This window comes from Ruditapes philippinarum, unplaced genomic scaffold (genome assembly GCF_026571515.1).
Source record: "Ruditapes philippinarum isolate M1 unplaced genomic scaffold, ASM2657151v2 ctg1002_1_1_1_1, whole genome shotgun sequence".
NCBI lineage: Eukaryota > Metazoa > Mollusca > Bivalvia > Venerida > Veneridae > Ruditapes > Ruditapes philippinarum.
Window position 1 is genome coordinate 78,432 of NW_026863932.1, and position 22,461 is coordinate 100,892.

The 22,461-nt window shown below is 30.8% G+C and overlaps 1 protein-coding gene across 1 annotated transcript in view; it reads left to right on the forward strand.

Annotated features, from left to right (window-relative positions):
- LOC132723868 (uncharacterized protein DDB_G0283697-like) overlaps positions 1 to 14,012 on the forward strand; it is a 54,317-nt gene extending 40,305 nt beyond the window's left edge. The window contains exons 7-8 of the mRNA XM_060708672.1: positions 899 to 1,117; positions 12,152 to 14,012. Of these exons, the coding sequence (XP_060564655.1) occupies positions 899 to 1,117; positions 12,152 to 12,261 (329 nt within the window). The 3' untranslated portion in view covers positions 12,262 to 14,012. The remainder of the gene's footprint in view (positions 1 to 898; positions 1,118 to 12,151) is intronic.
- The last annotated feature ends 8,449 nt before the right edge of the window (positions 14,013 to 22,461 follow it).

Sequence of the window (22,461 nt, forward strand, 5' to 3'; positions counted from 1 at the left end):
ATTAATATGAACAAGTTAGCTGTTGCTATAGGAAACACATGAATTTTACTGGTATAGATTTCAGCAAAATGCATGTATTATTACAAAACAAGAGCTAGCTATATAATAATGCGACTCAAATAATTTTCTTATAAATAAACTTAATCAAATAATTTTAAATGCGGCTCAAATAATGTTCTTCTAAATGAACTTAAAGAAAATATCTTAAACAAATTAAAATAGTGTGACTGTAGCAAAATATTGTTACAGTAGCTTTTTTTCAACAAGGATACAAATATGTCATAAACCATAGCAAAACGTTTCTGTAAGTGGAAAAAGGTTTTTTTGCTGATTAGAGTTGAAATTTATCATCTTACATGATTCAAAGTATATATTACATAATTTTAAGATACGGCATTTCTGAAGTATTTATTTCATATCTTATTTCATCACGAAGTCGTGTTTAGAAGATGATGGCGCTGCAATTTCTCTTATCGAGGATTGAATACAGCACCATCATTATAGACCACTTTGATATGAAATTAAGATTCCATGGTTTTGAATTATATTTGATAAAGTTGCCATTTTCTTGAAGCAGTTTATATTAAAATGTAATTTGAATAAGGAAATTTTGGTTTGTGTTCATCTCGGTAACATTAGACAATTTCAAAATACCTGTTCAAAAGCTTGATCAAAGTTAAATTTAAGCATTTAACTGTTTTTTAACAGTTCTAAAGTATTTGTAAGGTAACTTTCCTCTCTAAGTTTTTAATTAAGTTGATCTTTAACACACTGTGCATGCATGAGAGCACATATCTAATATGGGAGATCCATGTCCTAGATGAAATGAAGACAAAGATTTTTTTTTTATCTAGTTGAGTATATGTTATGAAATTTATGAATTTAAAAATTATTACAGAACAAAAATCAACAAAGAAAACAAAATCTGTGTATGAAAGACTTGGTGTTGCAAAAACCAAGAAAACATCATCTAAGACACCAACTGGCTCTAACGACGCAGGTGTTAAAAGATCTCGTGAAGTTAGCATACCTAGTGGTGGAAAAAGAATAAAACTCAATGATACTGGCAAATACCCTTCAGATGACAAAACAAAGAAAAGCAGGCCAGACAAATCAGGTAAAGTAACGCATTTTTGACGTAATTTTTCCGCACACGATTACTTCTTGTTTGCTTCATGAAATTTTTCAGTGGAGCTTTAGTAACCATTTTTTGTCATCCCTTTTGTTACACTTACTGAAGCATTTAACTTAACACCTTAAGTGACTGATATGATATGTCTTAGATATTTGGTTAATTGGTACTTTATATAGACCTTGGTATTAACAGTTTCTCATACTATATCCTTTAGTAAGACAACCTTTTAGCTGTCTAAAGGGTACATCTTGCACATTCATTGTTGTTACCAATCTTGTTATTGAAGCCTAGATTTTTATCAAATGGCCAACTTTCATGCGCATTATTTACGCATTCCTCTGTTATAGATACATGAAAGTGTATACAAAGTAGACAGGCTTAACAACATGAAATCTATACAATACTTTCATATATAGGGCTTTCCTTTAAAGCAGCATGGCCCCAGATTCATGCTAAATGTTTTCATGTAAATTTTGAAAATGTATTCAAAAGTGTAATATTTCAAATGGAACAAAGAAAGTAATTTTGACATTGCATATGGCGCTTAAAATCCACATAAATTACCAAAAGAGGTCAAAATATGCAAAAAAAAAGTCCTAACTGCATTAGTAACCCACTAATAAAATGGTAATTAAATACAGCAAAATCAGTCATTAATCACACACAACATGCAAATTATTATTGTGAATCTTCAGTCTTTTTACTTTTCTATAAATCTTAGTACATTTTCTCAAGTTTGATTTTCTTGAAATATTTTGGTTGATATCTGGAGGAATGCACCTATAAATAGAAGTGGGTAGAGCAAATTTACAATGGAATTTTTTTTTTGCAATGACGTAGTAAACTCAAATGACCTGAATATAAGTGTAGAACTTCTCAAGTTCGGCATTTAAAGACCACCTATAATATAAAGACCACCTATAATTTAAAGACCACCTATGATTTAAAGACCACCTATAATTTAAAGACCACCTATAATCTAAGATGACAGTCATACAAAAACATTATAACGAAAAGCTAACATTTTGTTTCGTTATTTTGTATTTTATATCATAAAACACTACCGGTTTGAGAGAGCAGCCACGAGTGTGGGCAATACATTTTTACATTTCCAATACTGGTCTTTATGTTGAGGTTTGACTGTAATTTCAGCTTCACTCGTAGGAGTCCTTTAAAACAAATCAAATGAATCCATTGAAAAATGGAGTGCTCTATTATATTGTTCATAATATGACATATTTTAAATGTCAAACTTGCGGCACAAAATGCTTTTAAGATTCCTTTTATGAAGTGCTTTTAACATTTTTATTAAGTTACTGTCCAAAGTAATTTTCAGAAATATGACATTTACCTACTGTCTCAATAAAAGCACTGAACGACTGCAAAAGAACTAACTTGAGTACTTCGATCTTGGGATTTCTTTTCTATACGAATATACTTGATTGTCTGTTGAATTGTGTCATACTGAGATCTCAATTTGATATGTTATAATTATGTTTGCTGACTTAATAGAGCAAGAAAATAATCTATAATCACGCAAAGAACTTATGATGACTTCTTTTTCCTTTTCAAAAAAGTTACTGTATGTATTATAATACTTTGATATTCATTATTAAGGCAGTTCTGTTTTAAGTCTACAAACTCCTCCCCCCCCCCCTTTTCCCCCCTTACACACACAAAGAAGTTAGGATGAGAACTTCTTTTTCAAGAACTTATGCAGTACTTTTTCTAGAATATAGACTCCACACCCCTCTTTCTCTCCCCCTCTCCCAAAACATACACAGATAGGCGAGTTATCAGTAGGTAATCAGTAGGTAGGCTGGAATTGCTTTTTATGTACATTGTCTTTATATACTGGTAATTGTATACATATATTAAGTCTCAATATTTCGACTGCAAGACCGACCGATTTTATAATCTGATATTTCATAGAAGGGCGACTATCGTCTATATAATAAAAAGCCCAAAAGCACACATTTTGTTGGGCTAACATATATTATAATGAAAAGAATGTTTAATGGCACTCCTGAGGTTTCTAGATTCCTTGCATGACAGGACTGGTAATATTTTTTTACATTTTTTTTTTTTACCATTTGATTTTGGTCCATACCAATAACTTGAGTGCAAAATTTCAAATCATTTGCTCACTTGAATTTTTACAGAATTATATTTTTAATTGTACAAAATGACTGACAAACAAAAAATGTTCAGATACTTTAAACTCACACCAGGCAAAGAATCACACTAAATGTTGGCTTTCAATTTATTTCTGAGTATATTTCTATATCATCTTTCCATATTTTCATTTTCAAGGGCCCCATTCGATCTATTAAAGATTTTTATATAAATATTATTTTAAACCTTTGAGACCTCAGTGGAGCGCCTTTAAAAAAAAAACTGTAATTAAAATGTCTAGTTTTGGCAGTTACAGATGGTAGTTAGGGGAGCTCGAAATGGAAGTATTGTAAGTGTATTTTTAGGCCTGATATAAATATCTCAGAAAAGTCATATCAATATCACTAAAAGAACTTTTTGTGTTGAAAATGTCATCCATTGATTTATAATGGTTTGTGAATAAAGTTTGGTAATTTTAGTAGGAAAACAAAAGTTCCTTAACAAGTGTAATTATCTAGCGTATTTTGGTTATAAAGATACTAAATTGGCGCACTGTTCTATTTTTAGACGAGCTTGAAATGCAAATGAGCCATAATTTTTTACAGTTGTGTTGAAATGTTTGATAAAGGGTAGAAAAAATATGATCATGTTTTCCGAGCCATGGTTCTGTTATATTAGATTAATTAACAAGCTGGAGTTAAGAATATCATAATTTATTTCCTAATTATTGTTGTATTTTCATGAAAATTTAATCGGAAAAATGATTTACAGTATGTAACAGTCCTAAATCAGTTTGTTGAGTGTTGTTTTAGTTAATTGAAATATTATGATTTAATGATAGCAAAGTTAGTTTGACATTTCGGATAGAGCAAAATAACTATTTCAAAAAAGCATGCTCCTGGAAACAGCCTGTTATTGATATTGGGTTTTTCTTGTGTTTTTTTGTTTGTTTGTTTGTTGTTTTCTTTTTAAATAAAGGTTTGGTGTGGGTGTGGGCAGGTCTTCCATCAATGGAAGTTAAAGAGTCATTTACTGTGAGATTTTAGTTTGTGACTACCAAATTGTAATGCTTTTCCTTCTCTATCTATATAATGTCACTTCCAGTGTCAGACATTTTGCAGTCTCTGACTTCCAAATTTTGGAACTTAATGTTAGCTAGCTGCCCTGGGTGTGGATGTGCGGGTGAGAAGGGCTTGGCACTGACCGATGTTGCAATGTTAAGCTTCATTCTATATACTGATATAATGACCTCATCATTCAATATTTCTTGTAAAGTAAGCAACAACAGTGTAATAAAGTTTACATGCCACATCATATCTCAGCAACTAATCATAGTAATTGCTTTACATATGTCTTTAAGAACTTGTGTGTAATTGGAGAACCTTGTGTAAGGCCAATAACTCTCACATAGATTTTGACAGAATTATGACGCTTATAAATATAGAAAATCAAGCTTTTAAACATCAATCTTCAAAACTACTGTAAGTATTTATGGAAACTAGGAACACATCCTCACAAAATTGTAGGTCACTGTCCAAGCGTAGATTTTCAATGAATTTTGGCCCTCTGATGTTTTACATTCAACATCAATCTTGAAAATGAATATTTTTGGAAACTTAAAGGAATAGGAATGGATGGATTGATGTCTGTCTAATATAAATATTCATCATTTAAAAAGAGGAACCATGACAGTTTTCCTATTGACATCAACCCTATAAGAGAGAAATTCGTGTTTTAAGACACTATTTTTTACTTGAGAAATAAGTTCATGGGCGCCGCCATTTTGGCGTTCTGTCATTCTCGCGAGACAGACGAGACCGAGATTGTGACGTGTTATACCCACTTCCGGTATAGGTGTACATGCTGGTACAACTGAAATATATCTTGATGAAGAACTTATTAATTTTATTGCGTACATTATATATTATTTATGAAAACATCATATGGAACTGAATTGCTTTAATTAATTAATTGAAGACGCCGCGACATTAATTATCATTTGTCCGATATTCAAGCTTGCTGATGATCCCACCACATGATTTAAGCAATGACTGCTTAATTTTCAAAGATAATATCCTTTTATTTTGTACTTAATTTTCGCTAGGGTATACATCGCCGGTCATGTATCTTTTTTTCAGGTAAAATATCAACTAAATCCAATATGCTGAGGACGCGATTTTCCGCCATTGACGCTAAAAATGAGAAAGGCGCAGGAAAATCGGCAGCCAGACTAATATCGTATGAAAACAAAACTGTCCGTTAGGTTATTTAGGCACCCAGTCAAAACTGGTACCAACAGCAACAGGTTGCCCATTCCCCTATAATAACGCATATTCTCGGGTTTATCCAGTTCCCTAAAGCTTTTTTCCACGTTATCTACTTACCAAATTCCTTTCCCCGACAGATACGCATTTCTACTACCGTAAATTTAATCCAATAAAACAAAAAATCATAAATCTACTTAATATTTAAAATGATTATTGGTAACTGAAAAAAATGTGTTGCTATTTTATGACGTGCTGTAATTTACTACAGTATAATTTGACAACCCCCTATGGTCATTCAGTTCACTGATGAAGCGTAAAAAAATAGATGTCTATTTCGTCATTAGAATATTTGACAAGGGTGATTAACCAATCAGGGCAACATTGTGCATGATCAAAAGGTCTGTCGGCACAGAGGCATACAAGGAGCAATAAAAATCGTCAGTACACAGTGTGACAGGAGCATTTGGTGCAAATTAGGAACAATTAAAATGGACAATGCGCAGTATTAGACATCAGTAGTAAGAACCAGCAATTGTGTGAATAAATTATGCAAATTAGATTTTTGAGCAGCCAATAAAAATGATTTGCCTGCAGTTAATATTAGGCTACGATTACGATGCGCAGCATCATACGTTGACAGACATGTTAACAATTTACTTTTCAAAAGAGTTGCTTATATTTTTGAAATGTGTACATCAATTATAACATATGTTCACACCTTTAAATTAATTTGAAAGTCAGAATCAAACTGCAAAAATTTAATTATATGTACTATTAAGAACACGTTTTAGTAGGATTTTTATAATGGAAGTGGCTAGCGTACGGGCCCGTACGGCTAGCTCAAAGTTTTAACCGTGAGGCACGTACGACTAGCAAGGACACGCTGTATTGGCTAGCCGTACGGCACTTTTCAAAATTTTATGGAAGTCGAAAATGCATATGTTATTTTATGACTTTAAGCGAGGATTTTAACCAAGAAACAGCATTAATTGTCTTTGGATGTTAACTTTTTAGAGATTAATCGCCTTGATCGCTATATATATCGATCTTTGTCATCGCAAGATGTCGAGAAAAAATAGCCTTTGCTTGCATTTACACCAATTGAAATAGTTTACAAAATTTTGATAATAATCCTTTTTTGTTTCATTAAGTTTAATTTTCGACACCTTTTATATGAAAAAAAAACAACAAACACTGAAAATGATTGTTGTTTGGCTCTTGATAATTGCGACAATTACCGACGGTACTGTATAGAAGTTTGTCCATCAAGGAAAGTTTGCATGTTCCGTGAAAGGCATTCTAAAATTCTATTGTCAGTCCCTGGATAGGTTTTAATTAAGGCTAATTAATTGATTGACTGTGCTTTTATGTTCGATATTTATCTACTGTTTTGAAAATTATATAATTATTTTTGCATTTCACCGTTTTTTTTTTCATTCAACGTTCTTTTTAATTATTTATTCCACTCCGATCATTTTTTATTCGATCCATGTGCTTAAAATTAACAAAAATGATTTAATAATTCATACAAATAAAACAACAAATGATAAGCATGAAAATTAACAATTTTATAACGTTCGACTTCCATATAATTTTGAAAAGTGCCGTACGGCTAGACAATACGTACAGTGCGTCCTGGCTAGTCGTTCGTGACTCACGTACGGCTAGAACTTTTGGCTAGCCGTACGTTTCTTTATTTTTTTATTTTTATTTTTTTTTGATATTGTTACGTATTTTGAACCATAAAAAATCTCCTCTACACCTCCTGTGAAAATTAAATTGTCTGGTCAATACTTTATTATATTAATGTTTCCTTACGATTCAACTAGATTTATCATGAATCTAAAGATGTGGGGAAATGACATCACGCGCACCTGTTTTTATACGGCCAATACACAAACATGGCCGCGCTTACTGATTTGTAGAAATCGGTGATTTAGCGACTTAAATTTTGTTATCATTCGTTTAATATTATTATTTGGCGGCAGAAAATTTGCAGACTTATTATTTATAGTATTCTTTTTCTGAAATCAAGTTTTTATTCTAACCTTGTCTTTCCCTTTAATACATCATCATAACTAGAGGTTACTTTAAATGACCAGTAATACTAGCATGGATTTTGACAGATAATAACCCTTTTCGAACTTAGAAAATTCTTGTTCAAGCTTTTTTTGTGTTACATCAATCTTCAAAACTTCTGATGGTATTCACTTGAAACCTAGTTCATGTTTGCCTGATATTAATAATTGAAGGTCAATTTCCAAGAACCATTACCATGGCACAAATGTTGAATAACTGTCATTTGGAAACTAACAAAATTCCTGTGGTTCACTATCCAAGACTCATAAATATGTCCTTCTTAAAAGTTTTTGTTAATATTATTTGTGGTTATGAACTTCAGTTTAAGGACGAAGGTCAAGGCCACTAGGGCCTGTAATAATAAACATAAAACTGGTTATTGAATCAAAGTGCATTGCTGTAGCATTTTCAAACTTTGTATGTGGATGCACCTTGATTAGTTTTACCAGCCACAACCATTTGTGCATGTGCATTACCTAGCAGTGTGTGGATGGATGCACCTTGATGAGGCCTACCTGCCATACAACAGTAGAACTTCTATGAGTCGAACTTCGATTAGTCGAGTTTCTCGATGTGTCGAAGTAAAATGAAATTCCGATTTTTCGCTAATATATTCCTTATAAAAACCTATTTAAATCTAAGATTTTTCGTGGTCCGTATAGAATAAATCTAGTACAATTTACCACAAATAAGTTGAAGTCCTTTGATTATTTTGACACCTTCGATCTCGAGACATTTTTCACACCTTTTCTGGATGCGAAGACGATTTCCGATCAACTTTAGTGACAGGTGTTAATTACACAGCCGAGTGTTCAAACAGCCTTTGTATGCATTTAAATGTGTGAAAAAATGCTTTAATCGTTACTGTTTTAATTGCCGTAGCGGTATTTGAAAGTACATGTAAACAGTTAGAACTACCATTTGAGTGCTTCCGTGACCCGGTGTCGCGTGATAATCACACATGAAATATTTACTATAAGCTGGTTTAGTTATTGCCCTTTCGTATTGTTACGCCTTTTGTAACTTCATTGTATATGTCAACAGGTAGTCCAAATCATTACCCATAAAAAGTTCCTTAACATGTCATATTTATCATTGTATAATGTAAAATATCAAATTAATGAATGAAAGAAAAACATGAAATAGGTTACGTTACAGATCTTATAATTAGGGCTATTCACGAGTTTATATTTTGTCGTGAAATTCAGACTGATTCATGAGTCGAAGTCCCGATGTGTCGAAGTTTTTACGCAAGTCCCTCCAACTTCGACTTACCGAAGTTCTACTGTATTTTATGCGGAAATGTCAAGGTCACAATGGGAATTATTGGGTAGAAAATGCAGTCAAATTATTATTATAGAAGTCAGGTATTTAAAATTGTGAAGTTTGGTGGAGGAAAGTTTGGCATTTTTGCCATTGGGAATAACTCTGTTCACCAGACCCATATCTGGAAGGAAAAAGAAAAACAAAAGAAAGAAGTAAGAGAACATACATGTATCTCATTAATTCATGATAATAAAATACAATATTCTACCTTAAGTGATTAATTAAGTAGCTATTTCATCTATTTTTCAAGGAAAATTTTTATCTACAAAATTAATGAATTTCTTAGAATAGTTAACAATGTCTGTATTTAGCTGGTGAGACGACACATTTAGAATATATTCTGCGTATTTTTAGAGCTAAGTAACTCAATATCTACTCAAGGATGTTTATTTTTGAAAGTTATTTGTAGTTTTGAGAATATAAGAACGTTGACATTTTGTTAATTATTTTCAAGGGAGGTCATCTATCCAGTATTTAGCAGCAATTAAAAAAAAAAAGATGCAAGACTCTTCAACTTTATTGTGGACGTGAACTAGAACTTGCCTATTTAAGCTCACACCCTACTCCTACAGGCTTTTACTTAAAATGTTCATGTTGATGTCCAAAAGATTGATACTGGACAGTTCTAGAATTAGAAGCTGAACATTAGTCCATTAAAGAAAGTCAGAGAATGACCAAAACTGTAAATTTATTAGGAAAATGAATGTTTAACTTTCCAGAATTTTTTTACATTTTTTTATATCCAATTTTTACATAGCGTTTTTAAGCTGTATGCCTCCAGATGAGCCAAAATATTTTAAAAAAATCAATCAAGCTTTAATGCTAGTAACTTATAAATGCATTTAGATACGCCAGACACTGTAGATTTAATACTGGCTCCCTTATTTAAGTTGAAAAAATTTGAATATAATGTACTTTAATTTTTATTCATATATCTGTTGTTATATCAGAAATAAGGAGGAACTTCAGTACACTGACCGCAAATTAATATCTCAAGAATTCTAGATTTTCTAAAGGCATTTGCATTTCAACTATTTAAGTGGAAAGAAAATTGTTAGGTAATTATGTTAGAAACTAGGTTATTTAAGTGTAGAAAACTGACTATGTTTTGTGACATTATATTTTGCTTATTAATTATATTACTTAAGATAGTAATTTTCCCTCTGAGCACACATTACAGGGATGATTACTTGCCTGCTTTTTGTTTGTAATCAGTTCAGAGTCAGGCGAAACAGTACTTCTGTACTTTTTGTACAATTTCTTTTGTATAGCCCTAATAGTTAGATTCTGTATAATTTGGTGGTAGCACATAGTGGACTAATGTCAGAGAAGTATCATAGAATTATTTGCTTGTCACTATGGTCATTTCCAATCCTGCTTTGAAAGAAGCTGCCCAACAACCTTACAGGAGATTGTTTTCTTTACTCAGGTGCATGATTTTGCTTCAAAAATGATGCATGATCCTCCTCTATCAATAAAGCTTGAAAGTTGCCATATGACCTTTACCTTGAGTGTCAAGGTCACATGAAATCTGACCTACCATTGTATCAAGCTACATTGGTAGGGTGATACAAACAATTTAAGTTTTAAAATCTCTAGAATATTACAATAATTATTGAAAGTTCCAGCTTCAAACATTTTAATCTTAAATTTTTGAAAATCCCAGTAGAATATTACAATGGAAGGTTCCAACTCCAAGTGGACAAGTCCATTGCATGAACATTAGGGAGTGCATGTGAAATTTGGAGCGTGAGAGTGAGAAAGAAATGATGCTGGAATAAAATTTTGTAAGCAAAATTAATGATATACCATGAAAAGTAATATTTCGACGGAACAGTTTTACTGTCTCATTGCATTTTGTCATTAGTTGTACCCAGCATCCGTTATAAGAGCTGGCTTCTTTCTTGCATGTCTTTGATGGAGAACTTAAAAGCCTTTTAATGGGAGAACATTCCATTATATGTGTTTTCTGTTGTAGACTGAAAAGTGGCTGAAAGCATTTCCTGAGCTTTTAGATATTAAAGTCTGGATTTAATAGATCTAACTTAGAATTGACCTAAATTAGTGTCTTTGATGGGCTCTAATTTACCTTGGAAATTCTTCAACAGATTGGGTTATTAGACGAGATATAAGGTTCTCAAATAATAACTTCCTTATTAAATCTGATTGGGAGAGAGATTATATGAAAGGTTGACAAGAGTCTTTGTTGTTTCGGGGAGAAACATCTTAAGTAATATCAGGCATTGTGGCTTTTGTTGTAATTGTCTACGTGCTTGTTTAATTTGTTGTACTGTTTTGTGTTCTCTGAAAAAATCACATTTTGTAGATAATTAGCAAGATTTCTGGTCATTGGTCGCAGGGTACATTAATTTTGAAAAGTTCCATATATTATATAGTTACCTTTTATATGAATAAATACACCAGTTTTTAGCTCGACTTTTTTTTTTTTAAAGAAAAAATATATATTGAGGTGTTGTTACAGTAATGGCCACGTCCGCAAACTTTAACCTTGATTCTAACTTTTGAAGTTCTTGGTGTATTGTCTTCAAACTTGGCCACAACAACCCTTGGGACAAGACCTTCCAGTAAACCAGACTAAATTTAATTTTCATTCATAAATGACCTTGACTTTTGAGGTCAAATGTCTAAATTTTGCTTATTTTTTGTTTCAAGGGGCTATCACTTTTGTTATTTTTGAATGGATTGTCTTTAAACTTGAACACAACATAGACCTTCAAGTTAACTAGACAGACCAGGACCTTCACTCATAAATGACCTTGAACTTAAAGGTCAAATTTGGAAATTTTCATTCTTTTGCTGTTACTGGCTATAACTTTGTTATGAATGAATGGATTTACTTCATATTAAGACACAGCATTCTTTAGTATAAGACCTTCATGTATATCAAACACAAATTGACCTTGGCTCATTTATGACCTTGACCTTGAAGGTTACCTGGCCATTTTCAGGAATGATCATCTTTCTGCCAAGGTTCACGCTAGTTGTTTAGGAAATAAAGTGAACTACAGTATCTTACCTAAATAACAGATTTATAGAATAAAAAAGAATGAAAAAAAAAGAGTAAAATTGTATGATATGAAAAAAGTCTATTTTGCAGTGTTAAGAAAGTTTGAGTTGGAAAAAAAGAAGATTTTTTTTAATTCTATCTTAAAATGAATAAATAAGTTATATCTGAAATGAATAAATAGCCAATGTTTATATTTTTCAGGTGATCCAGATGAGGTGCTGAATTTACGTATACAAAAAATACAGGAGAAAAATGCAGAAATACTCCGACGGAAGATGGAAATTGAGCAGGATAAGGAAAAATATGGCTGAAAAAAAAATTAGTTCATTATAATATTTGTGTTCCAAGATTTAAATATATAATTGCATAATAAGAATTTAAACTGACCAGAGAGTGAGGTAAGTAAAATGATTGTTGAAATATAATAGAACAGTGAATAGATCGAAGATTGGCAGGGCTGGTGAACATTAAGTTCAAAAAGTTTATATTAAAGGGAGGTAATTACATTTTTGTAACATTGATTTTCTTTGTGACAAAAAAAAAAGATGAAGAGGATGAAAAGAAGGAGAGAAGAATTGAAATGGCAGCAGTGAGACTTAAAATAGAATTATGAAAGAGTTGAATTTATTGATGAACAATTTATGTTACTTTATTTAGTAAATAGGAATTTTTTTTGTTTGTTTTTGCTGTAGTATTTTGTTCTGTTAATGTACATCAGTTTGAATATGTGTCAAAAAGTAACTAATGCATGTAAATGTATTTAAGTGCTATTGTGTTATATTGAGTATTCTTTTGCATGATCTTTGAAGTAATAGACAGAAATAGATGCTTTACTACTGAAATAGAAAAAAATATACGGATTTTTGATATCATATTTCTTTTGCTGTGAAATATTTAAGTAATACAATATCATAAATATCTGACTGAGATTAAAAAGAAATGAGGTGTTTTAAATATGTTAATGGCATACTAGCATGTAATATGAAATCTAGTTCATGACAAGGAGTGGAGGACGTGATTTTATTGCTTTGTAGAGAATATGGCCTGATAATGTTTATGTAATATACATGTATTAAAAATGTATTACGGTCTTATTTGTGCTCTAGTGCAAGGCAGAGAATGACATTTGTGATATTTTTACCCGAAATCTGAAATAGAAAATCTGATTATGATAATAATTCCACATCCAATTCGTAAAAAGTATTTTTAGCCTGACTTAATTCAAACAATAAGAAGAGCTATTGTATTCCCTCAGGCATTGGCATTTGTGTCACCGTGACACAGTTTGGTTAAGTTTTTACATGCTGAAACTTCTGAAGGTATGGGTTGAAACTTAACAAAATTTATTTTAGAGCATAAAAGGAGGTCAATATCTCACAGGAAAAACTGGACTTGCCTAACTGTGTTGCCTCATCAAATAAAGACATTACTTCCATTGTACTTATCTAAGGCCCATATCATTGACATGGATTTTGACAGAGTTATGGCCCTTTTTTCTACATTATCCAGGCTCTTGTTTTACTTTTAGTATTATCAAGCACTGAGAATAGTTGAGCACACTGTCCAACTGATTCACTTCCTTTATTATGGTGGAATCAAATAAAGAATGATAATAAAGGTATGATATCCATTAGACATGATTAAAAAAAAAACTGTAACATAAATGGGTTTTTAGCTTGTCTGTTCCAAAGAAAAAGTTGGAACTATTATAATCATTGCATCATCATCATTGTTGTTGTTGTTGTCATCATCATCTTGCAAAAACTTAAATGTAGCCAATATTAAATAATTTCAAAAGTGATCAATATGAAACTTAGAATACTAGTTTTGCTTATCATGTTAGACAAGGGGCATAATTCTGAATGCTATATTTTTGCAGTTTTTAAACCTAGAATTTTTGTCAAAATTGGTTGCCCCTAACAGATGAACATTAACACCACATATGTAGCTCTTCTTTAAAACTTATTCCTACTTTAATTAAGTGCCCTCTCCCCCTTTTGTCAGATATTCATCATATGTATGACATTTATATTTTCCACTACTGTATGAATTCCATTTAAAGCATCTTCAGAAATAAATTTTATATTTGAAAATATTTTTTAATGTGTTTTTTAGGTTATCTAAATTACTATGTTATTTAAAGTATATTTAATTAAGAATATTATTAAAGTTTGTCTTCATTTTATGTATTGATGTCAATGCAAGTGTCAAGGTATACAGTATATATATATAAAAAATTTTGAATTTATCATAAAAGAAAGTCTTATGTAAGTTTAATAGGATTGAACGTTTATTTAAGTTGACCGACAGGTTTTCATTTAATTTGCCTGCATGATACATTAGTTAAACTATTTTTGGTTTCAAGGATGTTTGTTATTGGTCTAGAAACTGGTGTCAAAACATCAGTCGATTGTAATTTTAGATTGAAATTAATCAATTACACTTTGTAGTTCTTAACCGATCTTCTACATTGACATTCAAGGATAATGAATATGAAATTGACAATTTAATTTGCACCTGACTGAACCCTGTATTTTATCCTTGATCTTTGATTGATTTATAGACTTGCTTCGGAAATAAGAAACTAGAATATTTTGGGTTTTTCCTTAGCTTAACAGGGTCGGAGGCTATAAAGAAATTCTCTAAGCTCAAACTCCGATACGAAAGATTTGATTGGTCAGAAACTGTCAGAGAATGTATGTACAATTAATTGACCAATGAAAATCCAGAGATCTGAGACATAACTGAGAAAAAAGTTTTATAACCTCAAGGCCTTTAACAGTTACAACTTCAAAAATCAGTGCCACAAGTTGTATAATGAACTGTGAACTGTAGTGCACCATGAAGCTGTAATGGTAAAAGTTTGTTTGTACTGGGACTTGAGCTTGAAATAAAACTCATTTTTGCTAAGTTCCAGATTACATCTGTTATAAAAAGACAAAACTCCATTTTATAAATACACTAGGGACACAAAGATTTTATAAACAGTAACAACAAGTACTGATTGATTTATACAGTGTTTGATATGCCTTAAATGTACCAATTACATTATGCTTTTGTTTAATATAATAGCTGTTCAAACAAAGTAATTAAAACTGCATATGCCTCCAGATGAGCCAATATATTTCCAGAAAATTGAACTTGAGAAAAAAGTTCAAAGATTTTAAGAAAACTAAAATGTCAAAATTCAAGTAATAATTTACATGTTATTTGTGATTAATGACTGGTTTTACAGTTTCTTATCACAATATTTCTACTTTGTTACTAATGCAGTAAGGACCAATTTTACATATTTGACCTCTTTTGGTAATTAACATGGATTTTTTGTGCCATTTGCAATATGTAAATTGATTTTTTTGTTCACTTCAGAATATGTTACTTTTAAATATACTCTGAATGTTCACTTCAGAATATGTTACTTTTAAATATACTCTGAATGTTCACATTAGAATATGTTACTTTTAAATATACTCTGAATGTTCACTTCAGAATATGTGACTTTTAAATATACTCTAAAGGTTAGCATGAATCTGGAGGGGTGCTGCTTTAAGTGACAACAGTGTGTTGCAGTGGTTAACTTATTCATTTAGACCTAAGAGTTATTTGCTATCACAATAATAGTATAATATGTATTTACATTGTAAAAGATACATGTTTTGTTTGATATGTAATACATAAATGAACATTGAACTCGGGATTTCATTAGTTTCTGCTTTCAAGTGGTCACGAAATGACAATCTTTAGTACAGACTTATTGGTGTTTATTAAGTTTAAAATGTGAACCAGTGTCATAGACCTTTCATTATCTTTTAATGAAAATGAGAATGTTAAGAAATCGTTAGTTTATAAGGAACGTTTTCTATAATAACAAAATGGTTTAGCATTTAGAAGTAATTTATTTATTGATTAGTTTATATCAACATTATGTTAACATTAGAGTAATGTTATATCTTTCATTGTGCTTTGAATAACTTTGTTAATAATATATTGGCTGTAATTATGATATCTTTAAAGATTTGCTACTTAATACAAGTTTGCCTGCAGAATCTCTGGCTTGTACATGGTTTAAAGACAGAAGTTTTTTTGTCTAACATTTAAAATACCTGTTTTCAATTACATGTTATTGTAATGAACTGATTTGACTTCAAAATGCCTCGATCATTAAATGATCTTTCATAGCCAGCAGTTTTATATTCTATTCTGATTTCTTATCAGATTATTTCAAGGTAATAATGATATAATTACTTGCCCCTGACAGGGTTTGAGCCCACACAGCCACCAATCCTTAGATTATTTGTTGGAAATGTTCCTAACTCAGCCATGGCACTACATTGCTTTCCATTAGAACAAAACTTAACACTAGTTGCTTAGAACTGATTGGTTCTTGGAACAAATTGAAGAGTTTAGCTTCCTACACAATTGAACTACAATTAATTCCATATAAACTAAATAGGCTTTTTTCATCATAGATAAAAACAGAATCCCTTATTAATTTAAAAACACCCAAAATGACAAAATTGAAAATGATACAGGCTTGGTTTGATTGTGCCTGTTCATGGATGGTAAAGGTAATTGCAAGCTACCATCCATGCCCCTTAGTACTGGTTTAAAGGGACTTCACTGAGGTCCAAAAACCTAAAAGATAACATTTTGAATTCCTTACAATTAGATCAACCTGTTAACTTATATGTGAATGATAATTAAGAAATATACTCAGAAATAAAGTGAGAAATAAACTGAATATTTTTGTGCTATTGTAAGCCCGACTTGAGTTAGAAGCATTATGCAATGCTTTTCAACTTTGGGTCATTTTCAAAATTACAATAATTATTTTTGAAAAACAGAGTAAGCAAGTGATCTGAAATTTTGCACACAGGTCATTGGTCTAGACCTTTTCAAATTGAACATCAATCTCAGAAATCTATTTCTAGTCCAGTCATTGTGAAAAACCTAAGTGGAGTATGTATGAAGTCTTTGCTTAATCTGCCCAGTAAGACACAAAATGCAGTTTTCGCTGTCGAGTACGACCTCAGGACAAGTTACCAGTCATGCCTTTAAAGAGTAAATTTTGAAGCACAAATTGGTAATAATTTACCTCCATGCAATTTACACGGAGTATTAGCCAAAGATATGAATTTGGAGCCAAAAGTAGGTCACTGTACGGCGGTCAATGAAAACCTAAATGTACAGTAACCCTAGTATAATCCCTATAAGCAGAATTGAAATTCAAAGGCAAACTTGAAAATCACCTTTCATTCTCCTTATGAATCAGTGTATCAACTCTTCTGTCATGTAATTTAACAAACTGTCAAAGGCATTTGATTGACAGATCCCTAGGAGAATAGTAAATCATTAACTTTGCTTTTAGAACAGACGAACATGCTTTGTCAACAAATATTGTCTTCCTGAATTGATATTTCCAGCATCGCTTCCAATTTCTTGGTTTTGTTTAATAACATCATAGTTTTTTTTTTTGTAACACTCCTTAGATAATTTGAAGTTATAATCATGCAAAGAAAGTAAATTGATTATTTTCTGAGTAATTAGTTTGATAGTTTGGCTAAGCATGAAATAGTGGTTACCATGATTATAATGATGTTTTATAATGTATAGATAGTTTCTGATAATATGTCTGATACAAAATTTTTTAATGTGATGATTGGGTGTTAGAAAATGTCTGTTTATTATGTATAGGTAGTTTCTGATAATATGTCTGATTCAAAAATTTTTAATGTTAGAAAATGTTTGTTTATTATGTATAGATAGTTTCTGATAATACGTCCAATTCAAAATTCTAATGTGAAGATTGGGTATTAGAAAATGTCAGATTCTGAGATAAAGGCAATGTCTGTAAGGAATGTCTGATTTTGAATTTAAGTGGATAGATAATAATGTGAGAAAATGTACAATTCTAACTGGTAATGTATAGGTAGCTTGTGAGAAAATGTCAGATTGTAAGACTTAATGTAAAGATATTTTCTGAGAAAATGTCTTAATCTTACTCTAAATGATACAGATAATTTCTTAGAAAATGTCTGATTATAACTCTTAGTGATATAGAAAGTATATGAGAAAATGTCTGAAATTTACGCTTAAAGATAGATATTTTCTCAATCTATTTCTTAATGATATAGATAGTTTCTGAGAAAATGTCCTCGTCTAACTCTTTACAAGAAAATGCATGCTTCTGTTACATATGCTACATTAACTTAATGGACTTGTCCGTCTTTGAATTTGGATCAGTCCATTGTTATTTTCAGGAAATTCAATTTCAAAATACTAAAATGAAGCAGCTGATCATCATCAGTAGAGTGTTCAGTCAGACTTAACAAACATTAAGACTGTCCTGGCCTAGGCAAGCCTTTGTATCACTAGAATAAATGGATTGCATTAAGACTGGCCTGGGTGTATGTTCCTGGCCAAGGTAACCCTTTGTTATCACTAGAACAAATGGAGTGTTATTTAGACTGGCCTAGGTGTATACTCCTGGCCTAGGCAAGCTGTTGTTAATCACTTATACAAATGGATTGTATTTAGACTGGCCCAGGTGTATACTCCTGGCCTAGGCAAGCCTTTGTTATTCACTAAAACAAATGGATTGGATTAAGACTTGGATTAAGACTGACCTGGATGTATGCTCCTGGCCTAGGCAAGCCTTTGTTAATCACTTATACAAATGGATTGCATAAAGATTGGCCTGGGTATATGCTCCAGCCTAGGCAACCCTTTGTTAATCACTTAAACAAATTGATTGCATTAAGACTGGCCTGGGTATATACTCCTGACCTAGGCAAGCCTTTATTATCAATAGAATAAATGGATTGCATTAAGAATGGCCTTGGTGTATACTCCTGGCCTAGGCAACCCTTTATTATCACTAGAATAAATGGATTGCATTAAGACTGGCCTGGTGTATACTCCTGGCCTAGACAAGCCTTTGTTAATCACTAGAACAAATGGATTGCATTAAGACTGGCCTTGGTGTATGCTCCTGGCCTAGGCAAGCCTTTGTTATCACTAGAACAAATTGATCAAGGTTTTTTTTTTAGGTTTTCATCAAGTCATAGAAAATGTATGCTGAACATGTGATCTAATTTTTGTTTACTGATTTTGTATATCAAAACTTTTGGAGCTTTATAGTATTGATATGGTTAATGTACATGATTTGTCATATATCATTAATGTGAAAGAAAATACTCTTCATTTTATGTTAAGGAGGAATTATCAAAGATAATGATGTGTGCTAATCAGGGTATGGTACATTACTTTTATACATTGAACAAAAACCATTAAAACACCATTAGGAAAAAGTTGAATGTACTTTCACTGTACTTTTTACTTGTATTCATAGCGTATTATTCAAAATGACAATTATTTTGTCTCTAGATATTTTTGTACTTTAATGCCCTTTGATGTCAAATAAGGTTTTGTTGTTAAGATGTTTGACATTTTGTATATAAAATATTTAAATGGATACTTTAAGATGTTGTTAAACCTGTATCAAAGGCCACTGTTTCAAAGTGAATTTTGATTATTTTTTTTTCAAAAGCTACTGTTTTAAAGAGATTTTTAATAAATTTAACTCAAAAGACATTTTTTTCAATTTTCTCTAAAGCTATTGTTTCAATTTCAAAAAGAATTTTGAAACTTAAATTTTGTATCTTATTCTATTGACTTGATTGGGATCTTTTATATTTCTTTTACCAATTTGTAAGAGAAGCTTGTAAACAAACCAAAAACTATTCTTGCAATGCTGGGCTTCTGAGACAGGTGTGAATGATAAACATCGTAAAACTCATTGTATTATTCATTTTTATTCTATATATATATTTATAATATTGCAAGGTTTATAAACTTGATTTTCATCGATCAATTGTCATGATTATATGATTTTTAATATTCACAGCTACTATAAGTTTTTGCAAACAATTTTTATTCTAATGCAGAAAAAAAAATCCCCAAAAATTTGCTTAAGTTGAATTTAAGAACTTTTTACAGGTTTTATGGCTATGTATCAACAGTTATTTGGCATATAACCATTTAGACTTAACCATATAACCTGTCAAAAATAATCATGGCAACTAATGATAATATAAAGTATAGATACTTTACAGTAGTATGAATTCATTGATAGGACTTTTTTACAAGTTATATGGCTAACAATGTTTTGTTTATAACCATTTAGACTGGATTAAATAACCTGTTAAAGTATCTTTAAAACAAATAGCCTTAAAGAGTAGATACTTTATGATAGTATAAATTGTACAATTGTATGGACATTTATACAGGTTATATGGTTATGTATAAACAGTAATTTGGTATATAACCATTTAGACTTGACTATATAATCAGAAATTGCAACAGTTGTTTGGTACATAACCATTTAGACTGGATGTTTGGTATTTAATATTACTATTTAGACCGGACCATATAACCATTAAAAATATCTTTTCAACTAATGGCTTTCAAATGTAGATTTATATGTAGCATTAAAGTCAAGAGCTATTTACATACTAAAAAAATTCCTCTGTGAATTCTTGTGGCAATTAGGACTGACAATATGGCACTAGTATATATACAGGCCAGGCAGCACAATGGTGCAGTGTAAGCAAACTTTATACCGTCTGCTGTTCAATTGTTATTATTATGGTATTGAACACCCATATTATAACAATGGACTGCTCGAGATCGAAATGAGCAAATTCATTTCACAACTTTAGGGGTTTGTACATTATTTTCTTTTCTTTACTTCTGAATAAATAAATTTATTGGTATTGTCATGAGGAAAATGTTCATAAATCAAATTGTGTATATGTATACTGATAATGTTGACCATACACTGTAATAAATGGTTTTATGAAATCTATAATTCCCATATCCTTGCTGGAACCAAAAGTGATAAGCCTTTGCCACTTGTATATTGATAATGGACAGTTCCAAAAATGGAAGATGGAACAGTCCATTTCAGAAATTCAGCTGGGTTAGGGTTGAAATACAAGTTATTATAGTTAATATAACTGTTATAAGCATAAATACCTTGAAATAACCTGTTTTTTTTATCAAAATTTTTGGTTTCCTTAGGGTTTTTTTTGGCAATATAATATTTAATATAATATATACATCTTAATTTAAGGTATTCTGTTTTTGATGTTAGTTAAGTCTTATACATTATGATGACATTGAATGGTAATATAAGCCTATTTTGTTGACATTTATCCTGCTATATGCTTTCTATTACAAGGATATATGTCATTTTATATAAAATAAGTAATCATGTAATATTCCAATCTGACAGTGACATTGAAGAATATTACTTTTTTTTCACATACCCTATTTTTGCTAATTAAAGCAAGGGAATTTTTCTTCTATTTACTGTATTTTCCTTAATTAAAACACTGACAGCTACATTATTTGATGGACATTGGATTTGTCAAAGGAGAAATTGTATACATGGCAAAGACATCTAATATGCATTGCATGTTCAGAAAGTACATTTATACAGAATAAGAGGATGAAGGGCAACCTTCTTTAATTAGCTTAGTACACTTGCACTGAAGGCTTACTAAGTACTTTATTGAAGTACCTGTGTATTTAATCAAGTTCTTGGTCTTTAAAAACCATCTTGTAAAAGTATTTTCTATTTTACTTTCAATTTTATTCTTACTAGTAACTGATAATTATGCTGCACCTTTGTTAAATATTTTTATTCTTGACACAATTTTGTTCATTGTTTGGTATATAATTATTTACATGGGTTGGTATATAAGTATTTACACTGGTTGGTGTATATTTACATGGGTTGGTATATAATTATTTACACTGGTTGGTATATAATTATTTACATTGGTTGGTATGTTATTATTTACATGGGTTGGTATATAATCATTTACACTGGTTGGTATGTAATTATTTACATAGGTTGGTATATAATTATTTACATGGGTTGGTATGTAATTATTTACATGGGTTGGTATATAATTATTTACATGGGTTGGTATGTAATTATTTACACTGGTTGGTATATAATTATTTACACTGGTTGGTATGTAATTATTTACATGGGTTGGTATATAATTATCTACACTGATTGGCATATAGTTATTTACACTGGTTGGTATATAATTTTTTACAAGAGTTGATACATAATAATTATTTAGTCAATTCTTGAAATTAAAGTATTTGGCAGGAAAAAAATACAAACTTTTCTTTGATATAAGAATTGCTTTTGTTCTATAATTCTATTGTTATGTATAAATTATAATCTTTCTAGATTGAAGATTTTATTATCTTCAAAAAAAACAATTATTTTCCTATGATGGAAATTTCAACGCAACATGACTGATTTTAAAATCATTATTTGTCTGGTATAAATGAAGACTTTTATATAATTATTCTATTTTGTTGGGTTTTTTTTGTCTGTGGGAAAGAAATTTTAGGAGCTTTGAGAAAAAATAAACAATTTTCAAGGTTTACCGATACTAAATTGACAATTAAGCTAATGGCAATTTTAT